General features: G+C 42.9%; 2 protein-coding genes and 1 long non-coding RNA gene across 3 annotated transcripts in view; all 3 read left to right on the top strand.

The window, feature by feature from the left end:
- Window positions 1–1,549, top strand: part of LOC133009450 (uncharacterized) — a 2,087-nt gene extending 538 nt beyond the window's left edge. Inside the window, exon 2 of the long non-coding RNA XR_009680539.1 lies at window positions 1,216–1,549. This is a non-coding gene — a long non-coding RNA (uncharacterized LOC133009450). The remainder of the gene's footprint in view (window positions 1–1,215) is intronic.
- Window positions 1,550–7,530: 5,981 nt separating this feature from the next.
- Window positions 7,531–8,308, top strand: LOC133009518 (carbohydrate sulfotransferase 12-like). The gene is made up of 2 exons (XM_061077040.1): window positions 7,531–8,054; window positions 8,113–8,308. The coding sequence occupies exons 1-2, from the start codon at window positions 7,531–7,533 to the stop codon at window positions 8,306–8,308; spliced, it is 720 nt and encodes a 239-aa protein (XP_060933023.1).
- An 18,908-nt stretch (window positions 8,309–27,216) lies between these two features.
- The window catches only part of LOC133009432 (NLR family CARD domain-containing protein 3-like), a 1,068-nt gene continuing 784 nt past the window's right edge, over window positions 27,217–27,500 (top strand). The window contains exon 1 of the mRNA XM_061076937.1: window positions 27,217–27,500. This exon is cut by the window's right edge and continues 733 nt beyond it. Coding sequence (XP_060932920.1) covers window positions 27,344–27,500 — 157 coding nt within the window. The 5' untranslated portion in view covers window positions 27,217–27,343.

Here is a 27,500-nt window from a genome sequence, read left to right as displayed (position 1 = left end):
CAGACTCATCCTGTCCCCAAAACACCAGTGTCCTCAGTCAGCTTCCTGGAGACAGGTCCATGTGTGTGTCCTCAGAGACAGTGAGACAGTGTGTGTCCTCAGAGTCAGTGAGTCAGTGTGTGTCCTCAGAGACATTGAGACAGTGTGTGTCCTCAGAGACAGTGAGACAGTGTGTGTCCTCAGAGACAGTGAGACAGTGTGTGTCCTCAGAGACAGTGAGACAGTGTGTGTCTTCAGTGTCAGTGAGACAGTGTGTGTCCTCAGAGACAGTGAGACAGTGTGTGTCCTCAGAGACAGTGAGACAGTGTGTGTCCTCAGAGTCAGTGAGACAGTGTTTGTCCTCAGAGTCAGTGAGACAGTGTGTTTCTTCAGAGACAGTGAGACAGTATGTGTCCTCAGAGACAGTGTGTGTCCTCAGAGACAGTGAGACAGTGTGTGTCCTCAGCCTGACTGTGTCTGTCAGGTTCAGTTGAGCTGATCTCAGAAAGATCTCCTGGACGTGTTGAAGTGTCTTCGTAGTTCAGGCCTCAGTGTTTCCTCAGTGAAGCTGTGAGAGGACAATGAGGTCAGACGTCAGGATTGGACAGAGACACAGAGAGGTAACAGTCGGCCAATCAGACGAGCCACAAGCTGCTTGGGATCATGTGATTGAGTTGACGTGAAGACGACAGTTGTTGTTGTTTTCATGTGAACAGGAAGTGAAGCTGGACCACAGCTGACAGCCTCACACGAGGGACAGAGACGTGTAGTCTTCATTTGATCTGAGACAGTTTGTCCTCTCACTTCATCAGTGAAGAACTGACCAGGTGGATCTTTGTCACAGCTCTGAGATCAGTGGGACTGAAGCCTCTCCTCATCACCATGGTAACCAGGAGCTCTTCATACAGAGCAGAACCTCTGCTGAGGTCCATCTGTCTCATCTGGTCCCAGTTTGTCAGAAGCAGATGTTCATCAACACACAGTGAAACATGTCTTCACCTGTAACAGCAGTAAATCCACCTCTCAGGTGTCCACTCTGCACTTTGACATGCAGAGGACACACACTGAGCTCTTAGCGTGTTCATTCCAACACGTGAACATGAAGCAGAGAGGAAGCTGCTCCACCTCTGAACAGGACTGAAGTCCCTGCTGCTCTTTCTACTGGATGAGCTGCATCACTGACTCACAGCTGATGAAGTGAGTCTCTGTGACACTGATGTCTTCTTCTCTCAACAGGTGGGAGGGGGAGTCTGTGTGGATCAGAGTGTGAAGAGGACAGTGTGTGTGGACGGAGGCTGAGCTGTGTCCTGAGGATCCAGAGGCTGAAGCAGCAGCAGCTTGTGTGTAGTCTCCAATCTACACAACCCCTAATCTGCATGTGTTTGTGAGATGAAGCCGGAGCACCTGGAGAAAACACGGGGAGAACATGCAGACTCCACACAGGAAGACCCATCTGAACCGGATTCAAACCAGCAACCTTCCTGCCCCGATTGTGTTTATTCACATGAAGAATGTGTTTATTGAAATGACACAACACAAGCAGAATATATAAACCCTCTATAAAGAGTCACATACAGTGTGTTTAAGTTTGTCTTTATTATTTTCCACCTTTGTCCCTCAGTATGTCTCCATGTGTGTAGAACCACATTGTGTATATGTTTGTTTATGATCTTAAAGTTCCTGGATTCACGTCACAAATTGATTTAGTTCAACACAAAGTTCAACACATTGTAATCACTTTGAGTTTAAAATCAGAGTTTTGTCTTTGACACAAAAGATCAAAACTCTGGACTTAAAAATGTGACGTTTTCATTTCTGCATCAGGTGCAGAGCGGTGGTGGCTTTTCTACTTTTGACCCACAGGTGGCGCTGCAGTATAACAGCAGCACATCCCAGTCAAAGCCTTTATATTCAGTCTATGAGTCAAACACATGGATCATTTCCTCTGTGACAAACCAGATGTAACGAGAAGAAAAACATCTCAGAGAGAAAAGTTCTGTTTCTACTTGTCTCTGCTTTAATGCTCAATAAACATCCTTCCACCGACTTCACTGGAATCATGACTCAGCGTTTCTTTCCTCTTCAAACAAACTGGTGGAAACATCTCGTCCTTGGTGCAGGTAAAAGAACAAAATCACCAGTTTGACATAATGGAAACAAGCAGAAGAAGAGTGAATGAGAAATTTACAGTATGAAGAAGAGTCGATGAAGAGCAGAGCATCTTTTAGTCTCTGAGGAAACTGTTTCATAAACATTTTACCATATTTAATAGAAAACTGACCCGAGGACGTTTCATACAAACCCAGAAACCCTAACTGACTTATAAGGAAAAGCTTGTGCTCGTAATGAAATTCCACATCTGATCAATATGTCTCAATATAAACAGCCTGACAGCAGATCAATACATTTATTTTAAATTCTATAATAGTTGATTTAATTCATTCACCAAACAAAACCGTTTAAATGCAAAACACAAAACCTCTGATCCTGAATGAAAAGGAGCAGAAAGAAGAATAATCTGATATAATCTGCTGCTTGTTCACAAAACGCTCGTCAGCTCAGTAGCTTCAGCTTCAGTTTTTGGTTCCTTTAAGGTTCAGGTTTAGATTAGATTCAGGTTTAGATTCAAGTTTAAACTCTCTCTCTCTCGCTCTTGGGAGTGAGTGTGGTGAGTGTTTCAAACTGTTACTTTTCTACCTTTTTTCTTTGCTCTTTTTCCCTCTTTAAAGTGGAGGTGGTTTGTGTTTCTGTGTGAGTGACAGAAACGTGTTCATGCTGCTAAAGAAGAGTGAGGAAGATTTAAACCTGGTCTTTAGATTTAAAATCGAGGAGTTTAACTACATGGTGCATGTTACATCAGGTAATATGAAATGTTTTGGCTGTGGGAAAGAGGGACACCTGATCCGCTTGTGCCCAGAAAGAGCCGGTGAGAGCCAGTCGGCTGCCTCTGCACCGCCCCCCCCCCCTTTTTGGTGATTTATCACTACATTCCTCCAGTCTGTACTTTTTCAAAAAAGAGAAAAAATGTATTAAATTATAATCACTTCGATGATGAAGCTCAACCAAAAAGAACACATGCATGTGACTGGGGTGTAATGTCTCTAAGTGTCTTCTTCATTTGTTGGGTCTCATTCTGTCAGCTGCCAGAGTTTCAGACCTAAAATCCACACTGCCTCCCCCCCACCCCAATCTTGAGTAGTCTGAATGGAGATGTTATGTTAGATTAACATAACATCTCCATTCAGAGCTACTCATATCTACAAGTTAGGAATACTAGATTATATGCATGCTTATGAATTGAAAACATGCATCAACAGAACTGGATCGTTTCAGTCGAGAGAACTTAAGCTTACACTTAAAATGTTAAGTTAATTCAACTTTGCTTCACATTAGATGAGTGAACTCAAATTTACTCTATTCATACTGTTGTGGAAATTAAATAATAAAAGAGCAAAATTCTGTAAACAATCTGTTTATTAAGAACAATAGGTTAACATTATATATCCAATAAACACAAAAAAGGCGACATTGAAATAGCAGCATCAGGGATGCTCAAGTGAACTTGGTAACATTATACGATTATTTTCAAAGTTAGAATGTGTAATCACATAACATCAAGTGCAGAACCAGCTGTCCATACTTTGGCTATAATTTAGAAAAGAGTATGATTGACGCTATGAATCACCAAACATTTGTTAGTCACAGATACTTGAGGAAACCACTGGCCAAACCCAGCAGTGAAGAAAGTGCATCCATGAAAAACGTGTAACAAGACACAAACGGGTTCAGTTGCAGAGATAACCAAATCCAGCAGTGAGTAAACACTTAGTACAAATGGGAACATGGGATCGGTAACACTACACAAACCTTTGTAGTTACTACTGAACTTAAAAACATACTTTGATGAAGAAAGGGACATGTCTATGTGTTCATGGCAGCAGGAGACTTTAACAGCTGGTTTTTCAGAGCCTGATCACGGGCAGAGCACTCTGTGCTGAGGTTCATAGAAATCTTTTGAAGGGCCTCAAAAGTCTTCTTCAACCCTTTGGGCTCGTCCAGGTTGAGGTTGTAGATGCATCCACAGAGAAGGACAATGGCTGCACTGATGTCAGAGATGTCCTCCACAACCAGCTTTTCCTCCATGACAAGGGCCATGTTGATTGTTCTGGGCATCGAGTGAGCTCTCCCAACATCCTCTTCAACAATGGTGACTCTGCCGAGTTGAACCCCTGCGACGGACGTTTCCTCAGAGTCTGTATCCTAGAGAAATCAAACAGACAGTCCTTCATTTTGTAAGCTTTTCATCCCCACATTTATTAATAAATGATATGCCCCTGCCCATGAGTGCAGTGACATGCACCTTTATCAGTTTCACTTTGAGTGCAAGTGACAGCTGTTCAAAATATGAAAACATTTCCCAACGACAAATTGAAGATCCATTCAAAAAGACATTTTGTAAGGCCACCGTGACTTTGAACTTTGACCCCCCAGATGTCATTAGTTACTCCATGTGAAGGGACAATTTGTGTGAAATTTTCTAAAGGTGTTCTTAAAATTGAGCTGGTCTGCAGTTTCTAGCTTCCCAGTTTTACTGATCATGCTTAATACCAAAAGCACAGAAAAAAGGTTAACATTTAAAAGGTGTGAGATAATTGTTTGATTCCATAAGTGTGAACAATCTGAAGGATTTTGATCAATATGCCAATAAGGATGAACAATATCCCACCTTGACAGTGCATATAAATCGGCCACAATCGAACACGAAGACTTGCAGCTAAATGTACTAATTTAAGGTTTATTAGGTGAACCCTCATAGATTAACTGATGTGTTTTTACTTTTACTGTGAGAGATTTCAGCCCTAATTAGGGCTAATTACTTACATTACATTAAAGGCAATATAAATAAGTTGTTAAATTCAGCGTTTATTGCATATTCCCATTAAATGAGTGCGTTTGCTCTCTAATCAGAGATTTACTGGCCCCTTGTATATTTATATTGGCCCAGCTATTAAAAAAATGAAGAAAGTATTTTTACCAGACATGTCTTCAGGACGCTGCATGGCTTCTCCCTCAAACATAGAGGAATACCTCGGAGAGCTGTGGCCTTCCTCTGTGCAAGCACATCGGTTTCTGAAAGACACAAAATGAAGATTTAAAAATATTTCATGGCCTGAAAATAAAATGTTAATGTCTGTTTTCAATGTGAACATGCACTATCCAGGTCTCAGACCCCCTTCATTTATCTCCTACTTGCATTACCTGGTCATCAAGGGCCTTTAAGTCCTTTCCTAGTGTCCCACTACGTGTTCTGTAAAGCTGCATCAGCTGTGAGGCGTGTGCATCCAAAGATGTGAAGAATGTCTTCTTGAGATACACTTGAGTGATTCGAAAAAACTCTGCACATATCTAAGAGGAGAAACAACAGTATTAGTGTTCATATAGACACCAATTACAGAAGGTGCCCACATTGTACAGTTATAAACTCAAAGGGGTTTTCTACATCCAGAAGCTGAACAGAATGACTGGTGGAATTGGAAGAACATTTAGGACATTACAAATCATAAAAAAATTAATCTTACCAGTTTTTCCAAAAACAATGCTGGCCACTTCTCCAAGACATCAGCAATAGGCAGTTCTTCTTCCACAATACCCTTCCTGCGTAGGGCAAAAGTAGCTTCCATTTTGGAGTCAATCAGGGTCTTGTTTGGAAGTCTTTTTAGAACTTCTTCCTGCATTTCTTTCCTTTCCCTTTCTTGAGATTCGTCAGTTTGCCCTACTGGATTGTCTGGAAGAAAGTTCACCTCACATCTCTGGCTTTCTTCAGACGCCTGGTCACCTCTGGTCCCTTCTTTGGTTTACGCTGACTTCACCACAGCTTGCCATCCCTAGCTTTTGACTGTAGTTGCCAAGCTGATATCTGATGCTCATGGCCCAGCTGTGAAAGCCAGTTCCAACTCCTGGGTCAGCAAGACATGGGTGTTTCTCAATCAGTGCAACAGCCACTGATTCAATTTCTTGAGTCTTTGGGTAGGCCTTGTAGGAAAGAACTACCAGAGCTCTGTTGTCTAAGATGTCCATGTGCATCTCCCTCGGTACAGTGAGCAGTGCTCCGCTCTCCTTGAACAAAGCATCACCTTTTCAAAGCCTCAGTGCAACATCGAATGAAAACACTGGAATTGGAATGGAGATGGCCAGTGCTCTGCACTCTCACGCCACTGAAGCTGTACTGACGAGCCCTGGGTTGCACTGGTGGATGGAGATGACATGCTATCAGAATCCAGTCCAGAAAAGGTAGAGATGTGGACATGGAAGCCGTCGATTGTGGTTGGTCGAAGGAGTGGGACAGGATCCTCAATACAGCTCTGTCTGTCAGAGCTGGGACCAGGAAGCAGAGCTGCAGTGCTACACACTCCTCTGCTCCCTCTGGATCAGTCACACAACCCCATAGAGATTGTGTCTGTCCACCTTCCCATTAAATTTTTTAAATTACACAACAGACCGAGAACTCCACACAAAAATCTAATACAAATTAACACAACCTCTGAAACAACGCAGGAAACTAAGACTTTCAAATGTGGTCTTTTAAACATTAGATCACTTTCCTCAAAGGCTATTTTAGTTAATGAACTAGTCTCAGATTACAACATAGATGTATTGTCCCTCACTGAGACGTGGCTGCATCCTGATGAATTTGTCAGTCTAAATGAATCTACTCCCCCAGTCATATAAATACACACGTTCCCAGAGAACTCAGACGAGGCGGAGTTGCTGCTATTTTTAACTCCAGTCTATCAATTAATCCTAAACTCAGTTACAACTCATTTGAATGTCTTGTTAGTCTTCCACGCCAATCCAGGAAACACCAACAGCCAATTGTCACGACTACCTAGCTCCCAGTAGCCATGACAAAAGAGAAGACTGACACCGTCGGGTAACGTTAACAATAACTCAGGTTTATTTAACAAAATGAATACAAACAACAGTCTCAAAACAAGGTGCAGGCAGCCTTACGGCATCAGGCCAGAGCTGGAACAAGAGAGAGCTTGGAGGTTCCGGGACACTGCTTAAATACTGATGGCAATCACCTGGTGGCCATCACCTGGAGCCCCGCCCCTCATCAACCACAGCCTGCTCCTCCTATGTGTTGCATGGGGAAAACAGGAGAATGCACACATATTAAACACAGGGCCTAGTGTTAAAGCCGAGGCGTCACATCACTCCCCCCCAAAAGACAGGAACCCATACCATGGGTTTCTGGTAAAACATCTCCAAAAAAGAAAAAATGTGTACACAATCATAGGCCTAAGTGAACTGATTAACTAATTAGTTCACTTAGTAACTGATTATTATTCTATTGAGATAACGCTGCCTAGATCTGCAAGGAAAGACCGGTTGGTAGATTTCATTCGCGAGGGCTTAAAAACACAACGGGTGTTGCCTTTTTTTTGTACTCCAGTTATGGATCCAGATCAGAAATCAGAGGCTGAGGCATCTGCTATGTCTCATAGTATGTTAACTTTTGAACAGCAAAAAGCGATTTTGCAAATGCAAATGGAGCAAAAGAGATTCGACGCTGCGGAAAGGGAAAAGGAACGTGTATTGGAACAGGAAAAAATGCAGTTCGACGCTGCGGAAAGGGGAAAGGAATGTGAATTGGAGCAGGAGGCGAGGAAGCACAGGGTCAAGGATGTCTGTTCAGGACAGGGCGCTGTGGAATTCCCTGGAAGGACTCGACCATTTGAGCAGATCCCCAACAGTAAGCTGAAACACCTGATAGTGGACGACAAACACCAGGTCATCTACTGCTTTGTTCCCAAGGTAGTGTGCACCAACTGGAAGAGCGTGATGGCGGTTCTGAGTCAGTCTATGATCTCGCCCTCCACAGGAAAACCGTACACTGACCCCAACGATATACCTGTGGGGCTCGTACACAACCATGATTTCTTCTCCTTATCCGAGTTCGGTTCTCTGTCCCGCCACCTGATGGAGCTCAAGCTCCAGCACTACACCAAGTTCCTGTTTGTTCGAGATCCTTTCGTTCGTGTCATCTCTGCCTTCAGGGACAAGTTTGGACGGTCTGTTTCACAGGAGAGAGAGAGAGAGTTTATTTATTTATTTATTTGTGTTCTTAAGCATCAACCAGCATTGGTACGAGTTGTTGGGTATGAGCATGCTGCGTCGTTATGGTAACATCTCCGGGGCTCTGCCGAACAAATCGAGCGAGGTGTTTGCCGCAGGAGTCAACCTGACGTTTCTGCAGTTTATCAAGTACGTGCTTGATACAGAGACTGAGCCGAACGTACACTGGAAACAGATGTATCGTCTGTGACCAACCGGTCTTTCCTTGCAGATCTAGGCAGCGTTATCTCAATAGAATAATAATCAGCGACGTTTATTAACTCCTTTACTGTAAGAGTCAAGAGACTCAAAAAGTTCTCCACTGCGCTCATAACCAGTGCAACCCAGCACTTAACAATTCATGATCAAATTAATACACATGTGGTGACCACTGTTCATGGCCAACAGTGCACTCACAACCAAACTCGATCAACAAATATCCAAACAAACAAATCAGCACGGTGCAAACGCGGTTAACACAATAGGGCAAACAAATCACGGAGCATTCCCCCTAAACATTTACCCCCCGACTAACCTGACCTAGCTTCTGATGGAACCGGGGATCAGTGAACAAAAAGAATTGAACACTCACCAATACCGTCAGATGCCAGCCATCCCGACCAAAGTCGATGCAGCCTTACCCAGCGGCGGTGCCCTCCGGTCCAGACTCCGTCACTGGAACCTAAAACCCAGCACGGAGGCGCTCTAAATGGGGAGAGCTCTCGCTCGTGTTACTAGCTGCCCTACTATTCAAAACCCACGACTACACCACACAGAACAAAACCGGGTGGATATTGCGTCAAGATCTAAGTTTACAACCCCGCTAACATGTCAACGCTACCACTTAGACAGTGCAGGTCCCCCCCACACAACCAGGCGAGGAAACAGCAGGCCACGCCTACTACTATAACTTCATTCACAATTTCCAGATTCAAAAAAATCGGACGAGCCCCCACATGTCACGACTACCTAGCTCCCAGTAGCCATGACAAAAGAGAAGACTGACACCGTCGGGTAACGTTAACAATAACTCAGGTTTATTTAACAAAATGAATACAAACAACAGTCTCAAAACAAGGTGCAGGCAGCCTTACGGCGTCAGGCCAGAGCTGGAACAAGAGAGAGCTTGGAGGTTCCGGGACACTGCTTAAATACTGATGGCAATCACCTGGTGGCCATAACCTGGAGCCCCGCCCCTCATCAACCACAGCCTGCTCCTCCTATGTGTTGCATGGGGAAAACAGGAGAATGCACACATATTAAACACAGGGCCTAGTGTTAAAGCCGAGGCGTCACACAATCCTGTTTGCTGTAGTTTACCATGCTCCTGGGGCTTATACTGAATTTCTAACGAGTTTTTATCAAACCTCGTCCTAAAGTCCGATGAAATTATTATTGCTGGTGACTTCAATATTCGTGTTGACAATAATAAAGATAGCCTTAGTGTAGCATTTATTTTGATACTACACTCAATTGGTTTCAGTCAGTGTGTACACCAACCTACTCATTGTTGTAACCACACACTTGACCTTGTGTTATCATACGGTGTCGGAATTGAACATTTAACAGTACTAGCGCACAATCCAATACTATCAGACCATAATTTAATAACCTTAGATTCTTCATTATCTGAATATATGCCACTAATAAACTAAATTTCAAGATGTCCACCTGATAGTGCTGTAGCTAAATTTAAGAAAATAATTCCGATTACATTTAAACCCGTATTATCCGTCGACAAACTAATTCTTTAAAAACCCGAGCTCCATTGAGATTGACCACCTCGTCGATAGCTCTGCAGACTCATTACGATTAACATTAGACTCAATAGCGCCTCTAAAAAAGAAAAAACGTCAAACAAAGTAAATTAGCTCCGTGGTATAATTCCAAGACAAATTAGTTGAAACAAATATCAAGAAAACTAGAAAGGAAGTGGCGCTCCAGCAAGTGTTGAAAATCTCCTTGACTGGAAGAGTAGTGTTTAAGAATATAAAAACATCTGTTGCACTTGTGTCGTCCTGGGAGACGGATCCTCACATGTGTCTCTGAGGTTTCTACGTAGTTTTACATGTTAAAAGGGTTTTTAGTAGTTTGTCCTGACTCTTGTTGAGGGTTAAGGACAGAGGATGTCTCACCATGTTAAAGCCCTATGAGACAAATTGTGATTTTGTTAATATTGGCTATACAAATACAATTTGATTTGACTCCTCTAACAGCAGCAGCAGGAGGAGGCTGCTCCTCAGACGACCAGTGTTGGACATCAGGGACGTCACCGGAGACAGAAACTCACCCACCAGGCTGCTCCTCGTCCTGCCGGTGCTCCTCAGAGCGGTGCTGGGTGCAGCGGCAGGTCCGCCAAATGCGCCAAGAAGACGAGGAATAGAAAGGGAGCGGGAATATCGATCTAGAGAGAGAGCTGAGGAGAGACCGGCCCAGAGAGGAGGAGGCGAGAGAGAGAGAGCGGAGAAGGGACCTCCTCAGGACCGGGGACCCTCAGGAAACCGCAGACTACAGAAAAGGTAAGTGTTGATTTAAAACTTTTAATAAAGTTGTATTCAAAACAAGTGGCGCCATCTTGGGCTGAGCCATGAGGCCAGTACGGAAATGTAAAAAGCTGCAGTTCACTGGGTGGCTGCTACGCCTGTCTGTAAGGAGCAGAGAGTCCCATTGACTCCCATGTTAAAAAACTCTCCCTTTAAAGAGGTCATGAGCACAGTCCTCCAGCAGGGGCGCTGCTGTCAGACACTATATAAAAGAAACGCCGGTCACCGGATGACGTAAAAATGTCAGGAAGAAAAACTATGGAGCGTGAGACTGAGACAACGAGTGAGAGGGAGGGAGAGGGAGGGAGGGAGGGAGAGAGAGGGAGGGCGACCAGGACTCATGGTTTCCTTTGAATGCATCACTGAGCCACTTAGGGTTACATTCCTCCCTAAACGGCCAGTCAGCAACAAGAGGAGGTCGTTTCTCCAGTTGAATCCTTCATTCCGGCATTTAAAAAAATAAACGTTATTATAAATTTTCAACTCAGTGGATCAGCAAGTCGAGGAAAAGGCACAAGAGGCAGGAGGCTGCGTTCCACAGGGCTGCGACGCAGGTACACAGGGGGAGACTAAACTGTCTCATTCACAAAAACAGGCTAAATAAAGGAGGTGTCAATAGTAGTGGAGGATGTACCAGCCTGTATCTGATGCTGCTGTTGTGTTCAGGACGCAGGAGGCTGCTCCGGAGACATCTGCTGGATGCAGTGACTGGACGAGGAAGAAGGTGAAGAGGAGGCAGGAGGCTGATGTTGAACATCAGAGACATCGCCACCGACACCATTCAAGAAACCCACAACAACACCAGTGAGCGGAGTGGGACGCCTCGTCCTGCTGCTGTTGGACACAGGGAGGAAAGGAATACAGACTCGGATATCGAGAGGGAGAGAGAGAGAGAAGGAGAGGAGGAGGAAGAGCAGGGAGAGAGGGAGGGAGAGAGAGAGAGGACGACCAGGAGGGCCTGTCCTGTCCTCCTGAGACTCTGCACCTCTGAATCCTCTGTGTAAGCTTCCTTGTGTTTTAGTTTCTCCCGTTAGTGTTTATGTTTTGTGTCTGTTAAACTTGTTTAATAAAAAATTAGCTTTTGTTTTAAACTCTGCGTCTGGGTCCTACTCCTCCCCTAAATCCTGACAGATACGTTATAATATAAGAGATCAAGTTGAAGTGATAAATACACATTAATACTTCTTCCTACATGTTCCTAGGAGGATCAACATCCATCCACAGCTGATACTCCTGCTCCTCATTGACCTCCTCCCCCTGCTCCTTCTCCACCTCCTGCCGCTGACCAGCTGGATCCACACAGTGGACCTGATGGGTGAGTCTGCATTTCTACTGAGTCGTGGCAGTTTTGCAGCCGAGTCATCTTCAGTCTGGTTCTCTGATCTTTTTCTTTAGCAGGAGGCAGCGATATATTTCTCAGTTTCACACTTTCTGATGCTCGATTCTGATTGGCTTGAGCAGTGGGAGAGGAGGACGAGAGAGAGGGAGAGAGGTCATGAGCACAGTCCTCCAGCAGGGGCGCTGTCTCAGACACTAAATAAAAGAAACGCCGGTCACAGGATGTTCACCGGATGACATCATGTCAGAAGATGAGAGAGCGAGAGAGGACGAGGCGGAGACAGAAGGAGCGGGAGATGGAGAGGTTGAGGGAGAGGGATTTAGAGAAGAGGTGGAGGGAGAGAGACTTGGAGTTTGAGTTGGTAAGGTAGAGACGTCCAGACGTCAACACAAAAGACTCAAACAAGCATGTCGGGCCAGTAGGTGGCGATAAAGTCTGCGTCTCTGACGAGTAAGATGCCTGAGAAGATGTCTGGTCTGAACACTTCTCATCACTTCCACACTTTCCTCACAGATTAGGAGGAAAGTGCCAGTGATAACTTCTAAGATCTTGGATACAGACTTGGGTGATGCAGTTATAAACTTGGAAGTTTATGGCAGAGGAGTGGTGAGAAATCCATTAACAATCTTTCATTGAACTTCTAGGAGAAGTTAAATTCTACATTGGTTCACAAAAAGCACCAGGATTGTTTGCTAGATAAATTAAATGTCTGACAAACAAGAAGGTTCCATCACTGCTCGAGAGAAGAAGCCCGAGTAGAAACAGTAGAATCCCAGTGACCCTTGTTTCTGTATCTGATGCTGCTGTTGTGTTCAGGAGGAAGGAGGAGGCTCCCAAGAGGAAGAGGAGGCAGGAGGAGGCTCCCAAGAGGAAGAGGGGGCAGGAGGCTAATGTGCCTAACCCTAACCCTACATTTGGAATGAGGTCCAAAAATCTTTAAAGTTGCGCTCATTTGTTTCATTGACGGAGTTCTCGGATCTGGTCTCATGTACAGCTGACTTCTCCTGCAGTGACTGTAACTGCTAGTTGACTTGGCCATAGTATTTTATTGACGAATTGTTTTATACCTTGTATTACTGTGTATATATATATATATGCATATTTATTTCATTCCCATTTATTCAATGTATTAACTTTTAATGTATCATCTTTTTTATTGTACCCTCGGCACCATTGTAAATGAGGGTCTTATCCCTCAATGTGTCTTCCGAGGCTTAAATAAATATTCAATCAATCAATCAAGTACTATGGCAGAGGTCAGAGGTCATGAGCACAGTCCTCCAGGAGGGGCCTCGACCGTTTCCAGGTCACCTGACGGACGACCACCTGGTAGAGTTCCTGGACAAAGCCAAGACGCACCTGGAGGAGGACAGCAAGAGAGTGGGGGGGGCGGGGGGGGGGGGGGGACGGACTACTTCTGCAGCGGCCTGCAGGACTTCGTCCCCGAGAGCGGACGTCCACGTCATCTGGATCCAGTGGGTCATCGGTGAGTCTGCATTTCAAAACTTCAAGGACTTCAAACAATGAAACATGCACAAAAGTGTTCTGCTGCTTTCTATCATAAAGATACTCAACAGGATCAATAACATTCAAATGTTCTTTAAAATATTCAGTCCTTTGATAATCTGTAGAGAGAACGGCCCTTTCTGATGTTGCCAGAAGATAAGGGTTGGTGTTGTATATGGAGTCTGAAATACGCTCTGTTAGTTCTTCTGCAACAGACTCATCAATACAACTTGGAAAGGTTTTAAGAATGTCTCTGATTGATTGTGTGGCTGTAAATTTTGAGCGTGACACAATATCACTAAAACCACTTATTATTTGCTGAGTTGCACTTTTAGAAATATGCAAAACAGTTTGCATGTAAAGAAACAAGGATGCAAGTTTGTGTTCAACTGAACTCGCTCTTCATGGGCCCGTGCTTCACTTTCCTGTTGGTGATGTAGCAACATAATTTATTTCTGTTCAAATGTGATGTCACCAAAGTCAGAAAGGACAGAACTTGTACTGCCCTTTAACCTGGATCTGGCAGCTACTTCCTCATCAGCAACAACCTCGTCTCTGGAACAAACAGAAGGGGAAACACTGGCAAACACCAACCTGTCCTAACTGGGCCTTTACAGTAGAGAACATTACTTCCTTGCAAACCGTTTTAGGAAGTTCTATTTCATAATGCTCTGCAATTTTTAGCAACTGCTCCCTGGTACATTGTCCTAGCACCTCCACACTGGGACACTGCACAAAATCCTCCATGGTAGCCATCGTTTCAAATGAACCAACCCAGATAACTTTTTTATTTATTTATATACATTTCATCACCTTTGGAATACCTCTCCCCTGACTCTCTGCCTAACCAATGCTAACTACCTTCTCTGGACCCTCGTCTTCATGCATTTCATGACAGGTGTTTTAAACACAAAACCAATGACCAGGTAAAGCCCCAGCTATGCTGTTACTCACCAGACGGACATGGACGTGTACCCAAGACATGAAGTCAAATCATGTTTATGCACAAAAATAACAAACAAAAATAACAAACCAACAGACCCCCCGAGAGAGATACTGCTGCTTATTCCTACCAGGAAAGGTAACTCCAAAGGTGAATCCCTCTAATTAGAGCAATCAGTCCCAGTGATGTAAGCTCCGAGTACTACCTTCACACTCTAAAGTTATCACACACCCTGGACAAACCCCGGCAACCAGGACACTATTCCAGGGGAACCTTCACCTACTAGAGGCCTCTGACTTTCTCACTACAGAAAAGAGTGAGAAACAAACCTGGATCTGGATCCTGGACGAGCCCCCACTTGTTACACCTTGGCTCCTGTTGTGCAACAAGACACACAGACGGCCACAAAGTTCTGCAGTTATGGTATTTATTGTAGAAAAAATAAATACAAAGAAAAGTAGACCTGGTGAATGAGAGACCAGAGCCCAGTCTGCAGGTCTCTTAAGTAGTGGTCCCCAGGTGTGCCACATCCCTGCTGATCACTAGGGTCTGACTCCGCCCACAGGAGCCTGGAACACAAGCACAGCAGACAACTCCAGGGTTGTCACATGATTAATAATGTGATTAATAAAGATTCTGTAACCGTCTGGCAGGTTAGTTTATATTTGTCAGGCTAATTCTAAAAGTGTTTTCTGATTATTTTGTAAATCCCTGTTGTGTATGTTCAAGTTGTTTTCATGTGTCCACTCTGTTTCTGTTTCCTGTTTTAATTTGTAGTCTATGTTCCTTGTGTGTTGTTTCTGTCTTCACTTCCTGTCTGTGATTGTCTGCCCAAGTCCTCATGTGTTACACCTGTGTTCAATTGCCCATGCCTTCCTGGTGTGTGTATAAGTCTCTGTGCTCCCGTCTGTCCTCTGTCGGATTGTTTGTTCTTCTTGTCGTTGATGGTCCCTGGTCCAGTCCTCCTGTCCTCCTGTCCTCCTGTCCTCCTGTCCTCCTGTCCTCCTGTCCTCCTGTCCTCCTGTCCTCCAGTCCTCCAGTCCTCCTGAGACGCTGCACCTCTGAATCCTCTGTGTAAGCTTCCTTGTGTTTTAGTTTTTCCCCGTTAGTGTTTGTTTTGTTTTGTGTCTGTTAAACTTGTTTAATTAAACATTCGCTTTTGTTTTAAACTCTGCGTCTGGGTCCTACTCCTCCCCTAAATCCTGACAGATACGTTATAATATAAGAGATCAAGTTGAAGTGATAAATACACATTAATACTTCTTCCTACATGTTCCTAGGAGGATCACCGTCATCCACCTCCTGCTCAATTGTTGAGCACTGGAATCATCAATAACTTCTGACATAATTTATATAGAGAGAGATTAGAGGTTTTGAGTCCTCCTCCTCCACCTCCTCCCCCTGCTCCTGCTCCTCCACCTCCTGCTTCTGCTCCTCCACCTCCTGCTCCTGCTTCTCCACCTCCTGCCGCTGACCAGCTGGATCCACACGGTGGACCTGATGGGTGAGTCTGCATTTCTACTGAGTCGTGACAGTTTTGCAGCTGAGTCATCTTCAGTCTGGTTCTTTGATATTTTTCTTTAGCAGGAGGCAGCCAGATATTTCTCAGTTTCACACTTTCTGATGCTCGATTCTGATTGGCTTGAGCAGTGGGTTTTTTATTTATTAAAAGTTGTCATCTGAACACAAAACTGAAATTATTAGATTTTATTTTGGGGGTGGGGGGGGGGATCTGTTTAGAGTAGTGTCCTGGGATGCATCCAGCCGGTGAACCCATGACGAACGGACGCCGTCACATGATGAAAAGATTTGTCAATTCCTAATTTAATAAATTTCTGATTTCCTATCTTATTTGTTGAAGTTGTTTTCCTCACTTTCTACCTCACATTTAATCCATCATATTTAAATAAGGACATTTTCTTGTTGGGAAAGTTAGAATTTCTTTTCATTCCCCAGTTTGATGATTAAATCTTTTCTCTTCCTCCGTCATCTTCATAACTGCATCATTTCCTGTGTCGTCCTCAGGCTGCAGACCAGATCCAGCGAGCCCCCTGACTCCGCCTCCTCCTCCCTTAAATAAACATTTATTTTGTAATGACGTCTCCTGTCCTAAACCGTTACTATGAATGAATAGTTAAATCATGATGTTGCATTCTGATGTGGACACACAAAAACAGACGCATATACCGACACACACTCACACAGACACAAATACACACTTGCTCCCAAAAGTGGAGGCTGAGAGCTGCATCCGCTTCAGAACATTGGTACTTGGTACCGTGCTGTGAACGGATCCGGTCCAGTCTACATCCAGGACCTGGTCACACGTTACACCCCCGCCCGTTCACTCCGCTCTGCTTCGGCCAATCAGCTCGTTGCTCCTTCACTGCTAAACACTCATCACCATCACGACTGTTTCCTGTCCTGGCTCCTAAACGCTGGAACCAGCTCCACATCCACATCCGGACATCAGAGAGTTCACACATCTTCCACCGCAAACTAAAAACATAGCTCTTCAGACTATACCTTGAAAAAAAAAAACATCTTTTTATTTTGTTGTGTGTTGACCTTGTTATAATAAATGCTACAGAAATAATGTATTAATATTAACACAGAACAGAGTGTCTCATAAGCTCACACACACACACACACACAAGCTCATAAGCTCACACACACACACACTCATAAGCTCACACACACACATACTCACAAGCTCACACACACACACATCTGTACACACACTGCAGTGGCCTGTACAGATGAGGATCAGACGGCTGACGTGTGGGTGCAGTAACCTGTGTTGACCTGTAGAGGCCAGTGCAGCATCAGTTTTCTGTCCCGTGTGATTATTGTTTAGTTTCTTAATTCTCCTGAGGATGGAAACTAAACAACATGAACCATCTCAGTACACACTGAGGGAGGAGGAACACACACACACACACACACTGATTCTGCATAGAAATGCACTGTAAAAAATACAGTGTGTGTTCATGGGTTAACTGATGACGACGCATCTCTTTAGGCAAAATATTCTGATTTGAAGTTACATATTGTCTTTTGCCACCAGGGGTCTCTCGATCAAAACAATAGCAGACGACCTCGATGACCTTTGGAATCAGCGTGGGATCCTGGGAGTTCTGGGTCTTCACCACCATCGCTGATGAGAATGGACCTGATGAGACTCAGACACAAAGCATGGTCACGGAGGAAAATAAAGTTGAATTCATGTTACGCAGAAAACTGTACGCAAAAAATAAGATTAAAGAAAAAACATCTGACTGGCTAACACGCTAACACGCTAACTTTCATACGTCGTTCGAAGTCACAACAGAAACAGACCAAGTCTCTCATGTGATGAATTAAAGCAAAATAAAACGTCCTGAATAAAACTGTGAATTCTCTGAACAGTGTTGGAAACATTTCAAAGTAAGACAAGTGAACAACAGTTATGACCTGGGTCTGTTTGGGTTCAGACATTTTAATGAAGAATTGATACAAATTATATCAAATGTCTTAAAACTCTTAATATCCTTGATGAATCAATAATGAAATGAAGATATTTGGACAGATGTGAGTTGTGCAGTATTTGTATGAGGAAACGTTCCTGTACTCACTTTATACGACAGTAACTATAATACTGTTCTAGCATAAAGGCCTCGTGAAGTTTTTCATGTGAATATTTTCACATATTCGTCTTCCTGATCTTATCCGTCCTCATCCTTCCATTGATTCACTCTCTTTCGGTTTCCTCTTCTGGTAGAGTAAAACCAAATCCTCTGGTCTGCCCCCTGGTGGCCGGCTGATGTTAAATAAATGTTTTACAACAATATTTTCTGTGATTTTAGGATGAGAAAGATTTAGAGTGTGTTCAACTTATCTTTTCTATTTATTCTGATTCATTAAATCACAACAAGCTGCGCTCTGTGTTCTCCATATCAATCTGAATCTGGCTCTAAACTCAGTCCTGGTTTAACAGTAGAACCGATCTCTATGACTCTTCATCAGTTCCTTGTTTCAGAGCCGTTGAAGCTTTGAGGCTGAACGACTGTTTCACTCCTGTTTGTAAAGTCACTCTTAAGCACTTCTATCGATTCCTGAAGCCAAACTCAACTTGTACGCTTGATGTAAACCAATGACTGTTAAGACCATTAAAGCTTCTTTCAAACACGTCTTCATCCTCTTGGACTTAGTATGAAGTTTGACATTAAAAGTGATGAAAATGTAACATGAATGCATCACATGGATCTACAATAAAACTCAGTGTTTCCCAGATCAGTTCATAAATAGAACATTTAGTTACTGATCTGTTCTAATTCATCCGGTCTGTAATCCACTGAACAAATAAAGATGGACGACATGACGTCTCCCATCAACTTAAGCTGGTGTCAAGCACTGAAAACAGGTCAATCTGAGGAGGGCTGTTTAAGACAGAGTACAAATGTGCTGTTTGAAATGATCCTTGTGGTATTTTGACCAAAATATGTTACAGACATTTCATCAAGACCCCAAGGAACCATATCAACTTGTGGTAAAATGGGCAGAATATGTCTCCTTCAAATAAGTTTAGTTTAACTAAAAATTGTTTTATAAATCTGATCAAATTTGTCCTCATTAAAAGATAAGTGTTGTGATAAAGGGCTGAAATAAATTTAAATAGTGCTTTTTAAATAATGATTTAATTATTTTGGCACAAAAGGGTGAATGAATAACAACAAAAAACAAAATAAACAACAACACGTACGCTCGCTTCTGCAAGTGCTGCCGGGAGACGGAGCTGTAGCGGCAACGCAACCTGGGTCAGCTACAGCATCCAGGAGCCCACCGACTGCTCCTGCCAGGGGTCCTGAACACACACACACACACACACACACAGAGTCGAACTGCAGCTTCATCTGCAGCAGTCCACAAGTGACGACTTTATTTGTCATTAATATTTATAGATTTGATTTTAGCCGAGAAAAGTTTTGATGCTGCATGCTAAAAAACTGACACAAATTAAATGTACAAACTGCACTTGAAGCTGTTTACCTATCATTTTACCATCATCTGTAGTTAAAGATGGACGACATGGCTGCTCCTCAAAAGTGAAGCCAAATCATCTTGATCGCCCCTTGCTGGCTGGCTGCAGTATAATTCATAACTGTTGCCTCCTCCATATTAGTAGTTGGGATCAGAGATATTTTAGCTTCATTTTTGATCACCAAGAGGAAGTTGTGAAGTCATCCATCTTTATTTTAAAGTCCATGGTTCAAAGTTACTGTTCAATCTGCTGTAGCGCCACCTCCCTGTCAGCCTGCACACTCTCCACATCTCCTCCCATTGTGCCTGGTTTCTGTAAATAACTAAATTTCTTAATGTTTGAAAACATGTTTTGCAACATCAAACACTTTGAGATTTCCCTCTTGCTAAGACAATAAATCGTATATGTACTGATTACACACATCTTTTAGATAATCAGAGGGAGTCAGGTGATTGAACTGATTTGAATCCAGCAGTATGTGGAGCACTTTATTTATTTATTGGAGTTCGATAAAGCAAAGGTGTTTTTATTTCTTGGAAAACATTTGGTCCAAGCGGAGAAGAAAAAAACCTCTTGGTTCAATAATCAATGACAGAAAATACAGGGAGAGCCCGGTGCAGCGTTATAGATTCATGTTTCTCTGTGGACCAAACCTCTTTCTGTGTTTGTTCATATCAAACACTGGATATTTTAAAGTTAAAGAGGATTTGTATTATACTAATGTACATTTGCACTTTCAATAAATATCTCCTTTTGAAAAATTAAAAAGGGTTTTCGTCTGATTATTAGATGTCAGGATGCTGTACAATATAGTTGCTTTTATCCCTGGTTATTACTATTATTATCATTGTTGTTATTATTATTATTACTATTATTATTATTATACTCATTTTCAGGTTGTTCTCCTGCCCCCTGGTGGCCAAACATCGGCGTGTGTGTGTTTGTGAGGCCCCTCCCCCCTCACTCACAGGGACTCACACGTTGAGATGAGATAAGAGCAGCAGATTCGTTCCCTTGAAGCAGTCGCTCAGTTTCTCTCGGTCCACAGCTGCTCAGTGATCAGCTGGTTTGAACCGAGCTGGAGTTTCTGTGTCCTCCTCCACTCGGCTCTCACTGGAACTAACTCACACTCATCACTAGTTATCAGGACCTGATCAGCACATGAAGTCACTGAGTGTTGGTTTGATTCCACAGTTTATGAGTCTGCATTTAAACATCATGAAAAATGACCAGTCAAGATTTAAAGGCTCAGTAACAGGAGACGCTCACAGTCAGGACTCAGTGTTAAAGTGAAGATCTGGATCAATGATCCCACTCCATCAATTATTAACTAAATACCATCCCAATAAAAAATGAAGTAGTTAATCTTCATATGTATGAACTGGACTTTGAACTGGTTGTTTTCAAGAGTGAACTGGTTCCACAGGGAGGAGGAGGAGCCTGAGAACAGGGAGCGGTCAGACTCCATTTTCACCTGGACGAGCAGAAGGAAGGAAAGTGAGCAGGTGAGTGTGAACACAACTTTCTGAAAGTTTTCCTGTCTCACTCTCACACCTGCTGTTAACATCCGTCTGCTGATCACATGACTCTAAGTTTGTCAGTTCACACCTTGTGACAAACGTCATGTGATCGGATCCCAGAGACAGATGTGAACAGCAGGTCTGGATCAAAGAGCCTTCAAAGGACTAATTAACAGAGTTAACTCACAGCTTCACTTTTTATCTTCATCTGTTCATCAAGTGTTTAATAACAGAACGTGTTTTCAGAATCATACGTTACAGCAGTGGTCACCAACCAGTGGAGAGTCTTCACTGTGGATCCCAGTAAAGCTCTGGACTCACTGGCTGAGCTGTGAGAAGCATCGACCTGCAGACCCAGGTACACACATAAATCATAAATCTAAAACAAGTATACTATATACCAACACTATATTTGTAGTTTTTTTTAACTTTATTCTGATTTTGTGTGAGTTTTAAAGTAAATATAAAGTTGAAGAGCTTGTGTTTGACCTTCATTTGGGCACAAAGCCATAGAACTGGGTGGAGATACAGAGTTCAAGCTGCTGACTGATGTTCTATCAGTGTTACTGTCTATAAAGTTCTGTAATTCATTTCCAGCCTTTATGACATTAACACTAGATGTTGAGTTTCCTGCTCCTACTGGCCGGGGGTTGCAGGACACAGGAACTTCATGAGCTTGTATTAATTCACTTTTATATCGTTGATTTATCAAAAATACTTTTTAATGCAATATTTGTTTATGGCTTTGCATGTTTATTGGTATGGATGACCATACATGACATAAGTATAAATAAATAAATGTAGAAATAAATACAGAAATAAATAAATAAAAAAGGAAATAAATGAATGAATACAGAAAAAAAAAAAAATACGTTAATAACAACAGAAATGTCTAAATAAATGTCTTCCACATCAGAAGCAGTGACAGAGACTTGAGCTTGTCACCGTGAAGCAGCCGCTGAGTGACTTTGTAGAACAGTGGAATCAGTGAAAACAGCGAGTTTCTCTGGTCACATCTGCTCAGAGATCAGCTGCTTCATGCGCAGAGCAGAAGCTGAAGGTGGTTTGTACCGAGCTGGAGTTTCTGTTTCCTCCTTCTCTCTGCTCTCTCCTTGTGCTCAGTAGAACACGAGACGTGACGCTCACAGTCAGGATTACTGACACCTTAATCATCCCAATAAAAAATAACCCTCTGAACTTGAACTAGTTCATTTTAAGTGTGAACCGGCTCAACACTGCAAACAGCAACTGGACACCAGTCAGCATTGAAAGGCAGAAGTAGAAGGGCTGGATCATTACACTCCTGTGACCAATCCTGCATGAGACTGCGGCTAGGCCCGCCTTTCTCATTAGCATAAGCACACAGAAATGAGGGAATAAATAAATAAATGTGGAAGACATTTATGTAGACATTTCTGTTGTTATTAACGTATTTATTTATTTATTTCTGTATTCATTATTTATTTCCTTTTTTATTTATTTATTTCTGTATTTATTTCTACATTTATTTATTTATTTATACTTATGTCATGTATGGTCCTCCATATATTGGGGGATCTACCAATGACATAAACCAGTATTACATGAAAGGGAACTGTAGTATTGTACTTTTACAATAGTAAATCTCCTACATACTCTGAGACATAAGCTGCCTCTACTCCATCCTCAGGCTGGTACCCTAAAAATCATCATTTCATTAATTTAATTTCCAACCCCTACCCTGTAACAAAATCTTTAAACTATCTATCCTCCAAATAAATATTTAATGTCATACGATAAAGCTACTTAAAGGATCAGCGTATTAAAGTATGTGTGGGTATCCTCCGCTAACACTCCCAGTACATTAGTATCAGTCAGTGAAGTAAAGTAGATGCAGATAGTCTGTTGTACTGGGAGCACTTTGCTCCTACGGGTCAGGCTGGTTCTGTTCGGCTCCAGCAGCTGACAAAGGTTTATCCTCTGAGGAGAATCTAGATCCTTCATGAAGTCATCAGAGGATCTCAAAGGATCTTGTGGGTCTCTGAAGACCCTGGTCCTCCTCAGAGACTCCAACAAGCCACACCAGCTCCACGGATCCTTTAAGAACAACCCGTTAGAACAATAACATGGATTCAGGAAGTCAAATGCCTGAGTGCTTTTACTTTGAAAGGGGTTCTGGAAGTGTTGTAAATACGTTTGTGACAGAAAGTTAAACATTGTGGTTCACAGCAGAATAAATATAGAAAATGTTCTTGAGTTTGAATGTTTATGGATTTATGTCACAAACATTAATGGTGTAAGGATCGTTGGGATTCGATCCTCGGTCTCCCGTGTGAGAGGCGGATTGCCTACCACTGGGCTATGAGGGGTGATGACTCAGATGCAGAGATAGACACGGACTAAGACCTTGAGATGAGATAAGAGCAGCAGATTCGTTCCCTTGAAGCAGTCGCTCAGTTTCTCTCGGTCCACAGCTGCTCAGTGATCAGCTGGTTTGAACCGAGCTGGAGTTTCTGTGTCCTCCTCCACTCGGCTCTCACTGGAACTAACTCACACCCATCACTAGTTATCAGGACCTGATCAGCACATGAAGTCACTGAGTGTTGGTTTGATTCCACAGTTTATGAGGCTGCATTTAAACATCATGAAAAATGACCAGTCAAGATTTAAAGGCTCAGTAACAGGAGACGCTCACAGTCAGGACTCAGTGTTAAAGTGAAGATCTGGATCAATGATCCCACTCCATCAATTATTAACTAAATACCATCCCAATAAAAAATGAACCAGTTAATCTTCATATGTATGAACTGGACTTTGAACTGGTTGTTTTCAAGAGTGAACTGGTTCCACAGGGAGGAGGAGGAGCCTGAGAACAGGGAGCAGTCAGACTCCATTTTCGCCTGGACGAGCAGAAGGAAGGAAAGTGAGCAGGTGAGTGTGAACACAACTTTCTGAAAGTTTTCCTGTCTCACTCTCACACCTGCTGTTAACATCCGTCTGCTGATCACATGACTCTAAGTTTGTCAGTTCACACCTGGTGACAGACGTCATGTGATCGGATCCCAGAGACAGATGTGAACAGCAGGTCTGGAACAAAGAGCCTTCAAAGGACTAATTAACAGAGTGAACTCACAGCTTCACTTTTTATCTTCATCTGTTCATCAAGTGTTTAATAACAGAACGTGTTTTCAGAATCATACGTTACAGCAGTGGTTACCAACAATTGGCTGAGGTGTGAGGAGCATCGACCTGCAGAGCCAGGTACACACATAAAACATAAATCTAAAACAAGTATACTATATACCAACACTATATTTGTAGTTTTTTTAACTTTATTCTGATTTTGTGTGAGTTTTAAAGTAAATATAAAGTTGAAGAGCTTGTGTTTGACCTTCATTTGGGCACAAAGCCATAGAACTGAGTGGAGATACAGAGTTCAAGCTGCTGACTGATGTTCTATCAGTGTTACTGTCTATAAAGTTCTGTAATTAATTTCCAGCCTTTATGACATTAACACTAGATGTTGAGTTTCCTGCTCCTACTGGCCGGGGGCTGCAGGACACAGGAACTTCATGAGCTTGTATTAATTCACTTTTATGTCGTTGATTTATCAAAAATACTTTTTAATGCAATATTTGTTTATGGCTTTGCATGTTTATTGGGGGATCTACCAATTACATAAACCAGTATTACATGAAAGGGAACTGTAGTATTGTACTAATTTAATTTCCAACCCCTACCCTGTAACAAAATCTTTAAACTATCTATCCTCCAAATAAATATTTAATGTCATACGATAAAGCTACTTAAAGGATCAGCGTATTAAAGTATGTGTGGTTATCCTCCGCTAACACTCCCAGTACATTAGTATCAGTCAGTGAAGTAAAGTAGATGCAGACAGTCTGTTGTACTGGGATCACTTTGCTCCTACGGGTCAGGCTGGTTCTGTTCGGCTCCAGCAGCTGACAAAGGTTTATCCTCTGAGGAGAATCTAGATCCTTCATGAAGTCATCAGAGGATCTCAAAGGATCTTGTGGGTCTCTGAAGACCCTGGTCCTCCTCAGAGACTCTAACAATCCACACCAGCTCCACGGATCCTTTAAGAACAACCCGTTAGAACAATGACATGGATTCAGGAAGTCAAATGCCTGAGTGCTTTTACTTTGAAAGGGGTTCTGGAAGTGTTGTAAATACGTTTGTGACAGAAAGTTAAACATTGTGGTTCACAGCAGAATAAATATAGAAAATGTTCTTGAGTTTGAATGTTTATGGATTTATGTCACAAACATTAATGGTTGCATAACTTCATGTGTGAGCTTCAAAATAAAAGCACTTAATTGTTTCTGTTGAGCAGAAGATGCACGGCTTCATACTGTATAGTACTAGTATTTATTTGAGTACACAGGACATATTTATGACCATATTCAACTCAAAGCCTTTAAAAACACTGTACTGCAGTAGCAGAACTCTGCAGAACATATTGTTGAACTGAGAAAATAAATATTGAACAGATGCTGTAAATATAAATCGGTAAAGACAAAGTTGCATAACTGCATTTATTTGGAAGATATCAGTGTGGTAGTTCTCTGCTTACGTTTGGAATCAAAATGTCATGTGTGTGTCTGTGTGTGTTTCTCCTGGTACCTGTGAACTCACAGTGTTTTTCCTCCCAGACTGAAGATGAGTGGTTATGAGGAGGAAGAGGACAGAGCCGAGTCTCCAGGGTTCAGCTGTGTGTCTCTGAAGAGTGACTGGTCCAAAGATCGTCCTGGTGTAACCTTCAGTAAAGAACCTGGAACCTCAACCACAGAGTAAGAGACCTGCTGCAAACATGTGAAGCTCCAAACTGAATCCTCAGAGAATGAACCAGGGAATGATGTGTTCTGAATAAAAACATGTTTGTGTTTGCAGAGGTCAGGACCACAGACTGAGAGCAGAGTCTCCAGGGTCCAGCTGTCTGTCTCTGAAGAGTAACCGGTCCATGCCTCATCCTCCACTCTTCAGTAATGAACCTGGACCCTCACACACAGAGTAAGAGACTGTTTCTACTGGGACCTGCTCTGAAGAGGATCTAGTTTCCTCTAGTGTGGCCCCTGCATTAGGACACAGCTTCATTGAAGTTGGTGACTAATCTCTCAGAATCACTCAAAGAGCTCTGGGGTCTCATTTATAACCGTTGCGTACGCACTAAACGAGCCTGAAACGTGCGGACGCCACTTCTCACGCCAATGTTGGGAATTATAAAAACAAACTTGACGGGAGAATTTGCGTATTTCCACGCAAACTCTGACCCATGCGTACGAACGTTTTGGAAACGCAGACGTGAGGTGGTGAACTGAAGCAGATTATTGATCCAATTCATAATTTACATTAAAACGAACAGTTTATCTGCTCCAAACAAGCCTTTTAATTAAAAAAATATAAAACAACTTAAAGCAAATTAGGTTCAGATTTGATTTAACAGCTGAGTTACGGAGCCGAGTCATTAATAGTTTTTAATAATATCTTCTAACACTGTGCGTGTATCATCAGATCGCTGCAGTGAACGGGACTGAGCCATCAGGTGCACAGAGCACAGGAGATTACTTATAAGAAATTAAGAAACGTTCCAAATAATATCCCAGAGGAGGTGAGGATCCACTGATGTGAGGGAATCGATCCGATGCTCTTAATAAATAAATACTGCCGTGAAACAAAACCTCCTTGACAGAAGTAATGACAACCTGTGAGTGAGACATGTGAGTGATCAGGACATGTCTTCACAGGGAGAGGAAGAGGAGTCATGTTTCTGAGGAGGAGCAGTCGTCCTGCTGTGCTTCGTGTCAGGACGTCCTGAAGGATCCAGTCTCCACCAGCTGTGGACACTGGTTCTGCAGACAGTGCATCACCTCATACTGGGACCAGTCTGGCTCTTCAGGAGACTCCTCCTGTCCCCAGTGTGGACAAAGATCCAGAACAGGAGCTGGAGGTCAGACAGCCGGTCAGAGCAGCACTGTACATGTGTCTGCTGATGTCTTCACTTCTGACAACAGCACATGTGGTTTTATTTTGTTCCTTCATACAGCATCAACATTTAACATTGTTAGAAAAGCACAAAGTTAAAAAGCTTTTATTTTCTGTAGTTTTTCTGTATCTGATGAAAACAATCAGCAGATTCTCAGATTCTCTGTCTCTGACATTGTTTCTTTTCTTTCAGCAGATCGTGGTCTGCAGGAGGTTTCAGATGAACATCAGCTCAGCCTGAGGAGGAGATGTGAACATGTGACTGAAGGAACTGATGAAACAGGAAGTAGAACCCTCCTAAACAGGATCTACACTGAGCTCTACATCACAGAGGGACAGAGTGAAGAGGTTAATACTCAACATGAGGTGAGGCAGCTTGAGACGGCTTCCAAGATGAAGATCCTCCACGACACTCCCATCAGGTGCCACGACATCTTTAAAGCCTCCACTGACCAGCAGAGACGCATCAGAGTCGTCCTGACCAACGGCGTCGCTGGCGTTGGGAAAACCTTCTCGGTGCAGAAGTTCACTCTGGACTGGGCAGAGGGTT

The sequence above is a fragment of the Limanda limanda genome, chromosome 1 (assembly GCF_963576545.1).
Source record: "Limanda limanda chromosome 1, fLimLim1.1, whole genome shotgun sequence".
NCBI lineage: Eukaryota > Metazoa > Chordata > Actinopteri > Pleuronectiformes > Pleuronectidae > Limanda > Limanda limanda.
This window is presented reverse-complemented; position numbering and strand designations above follow the sequence as displayed.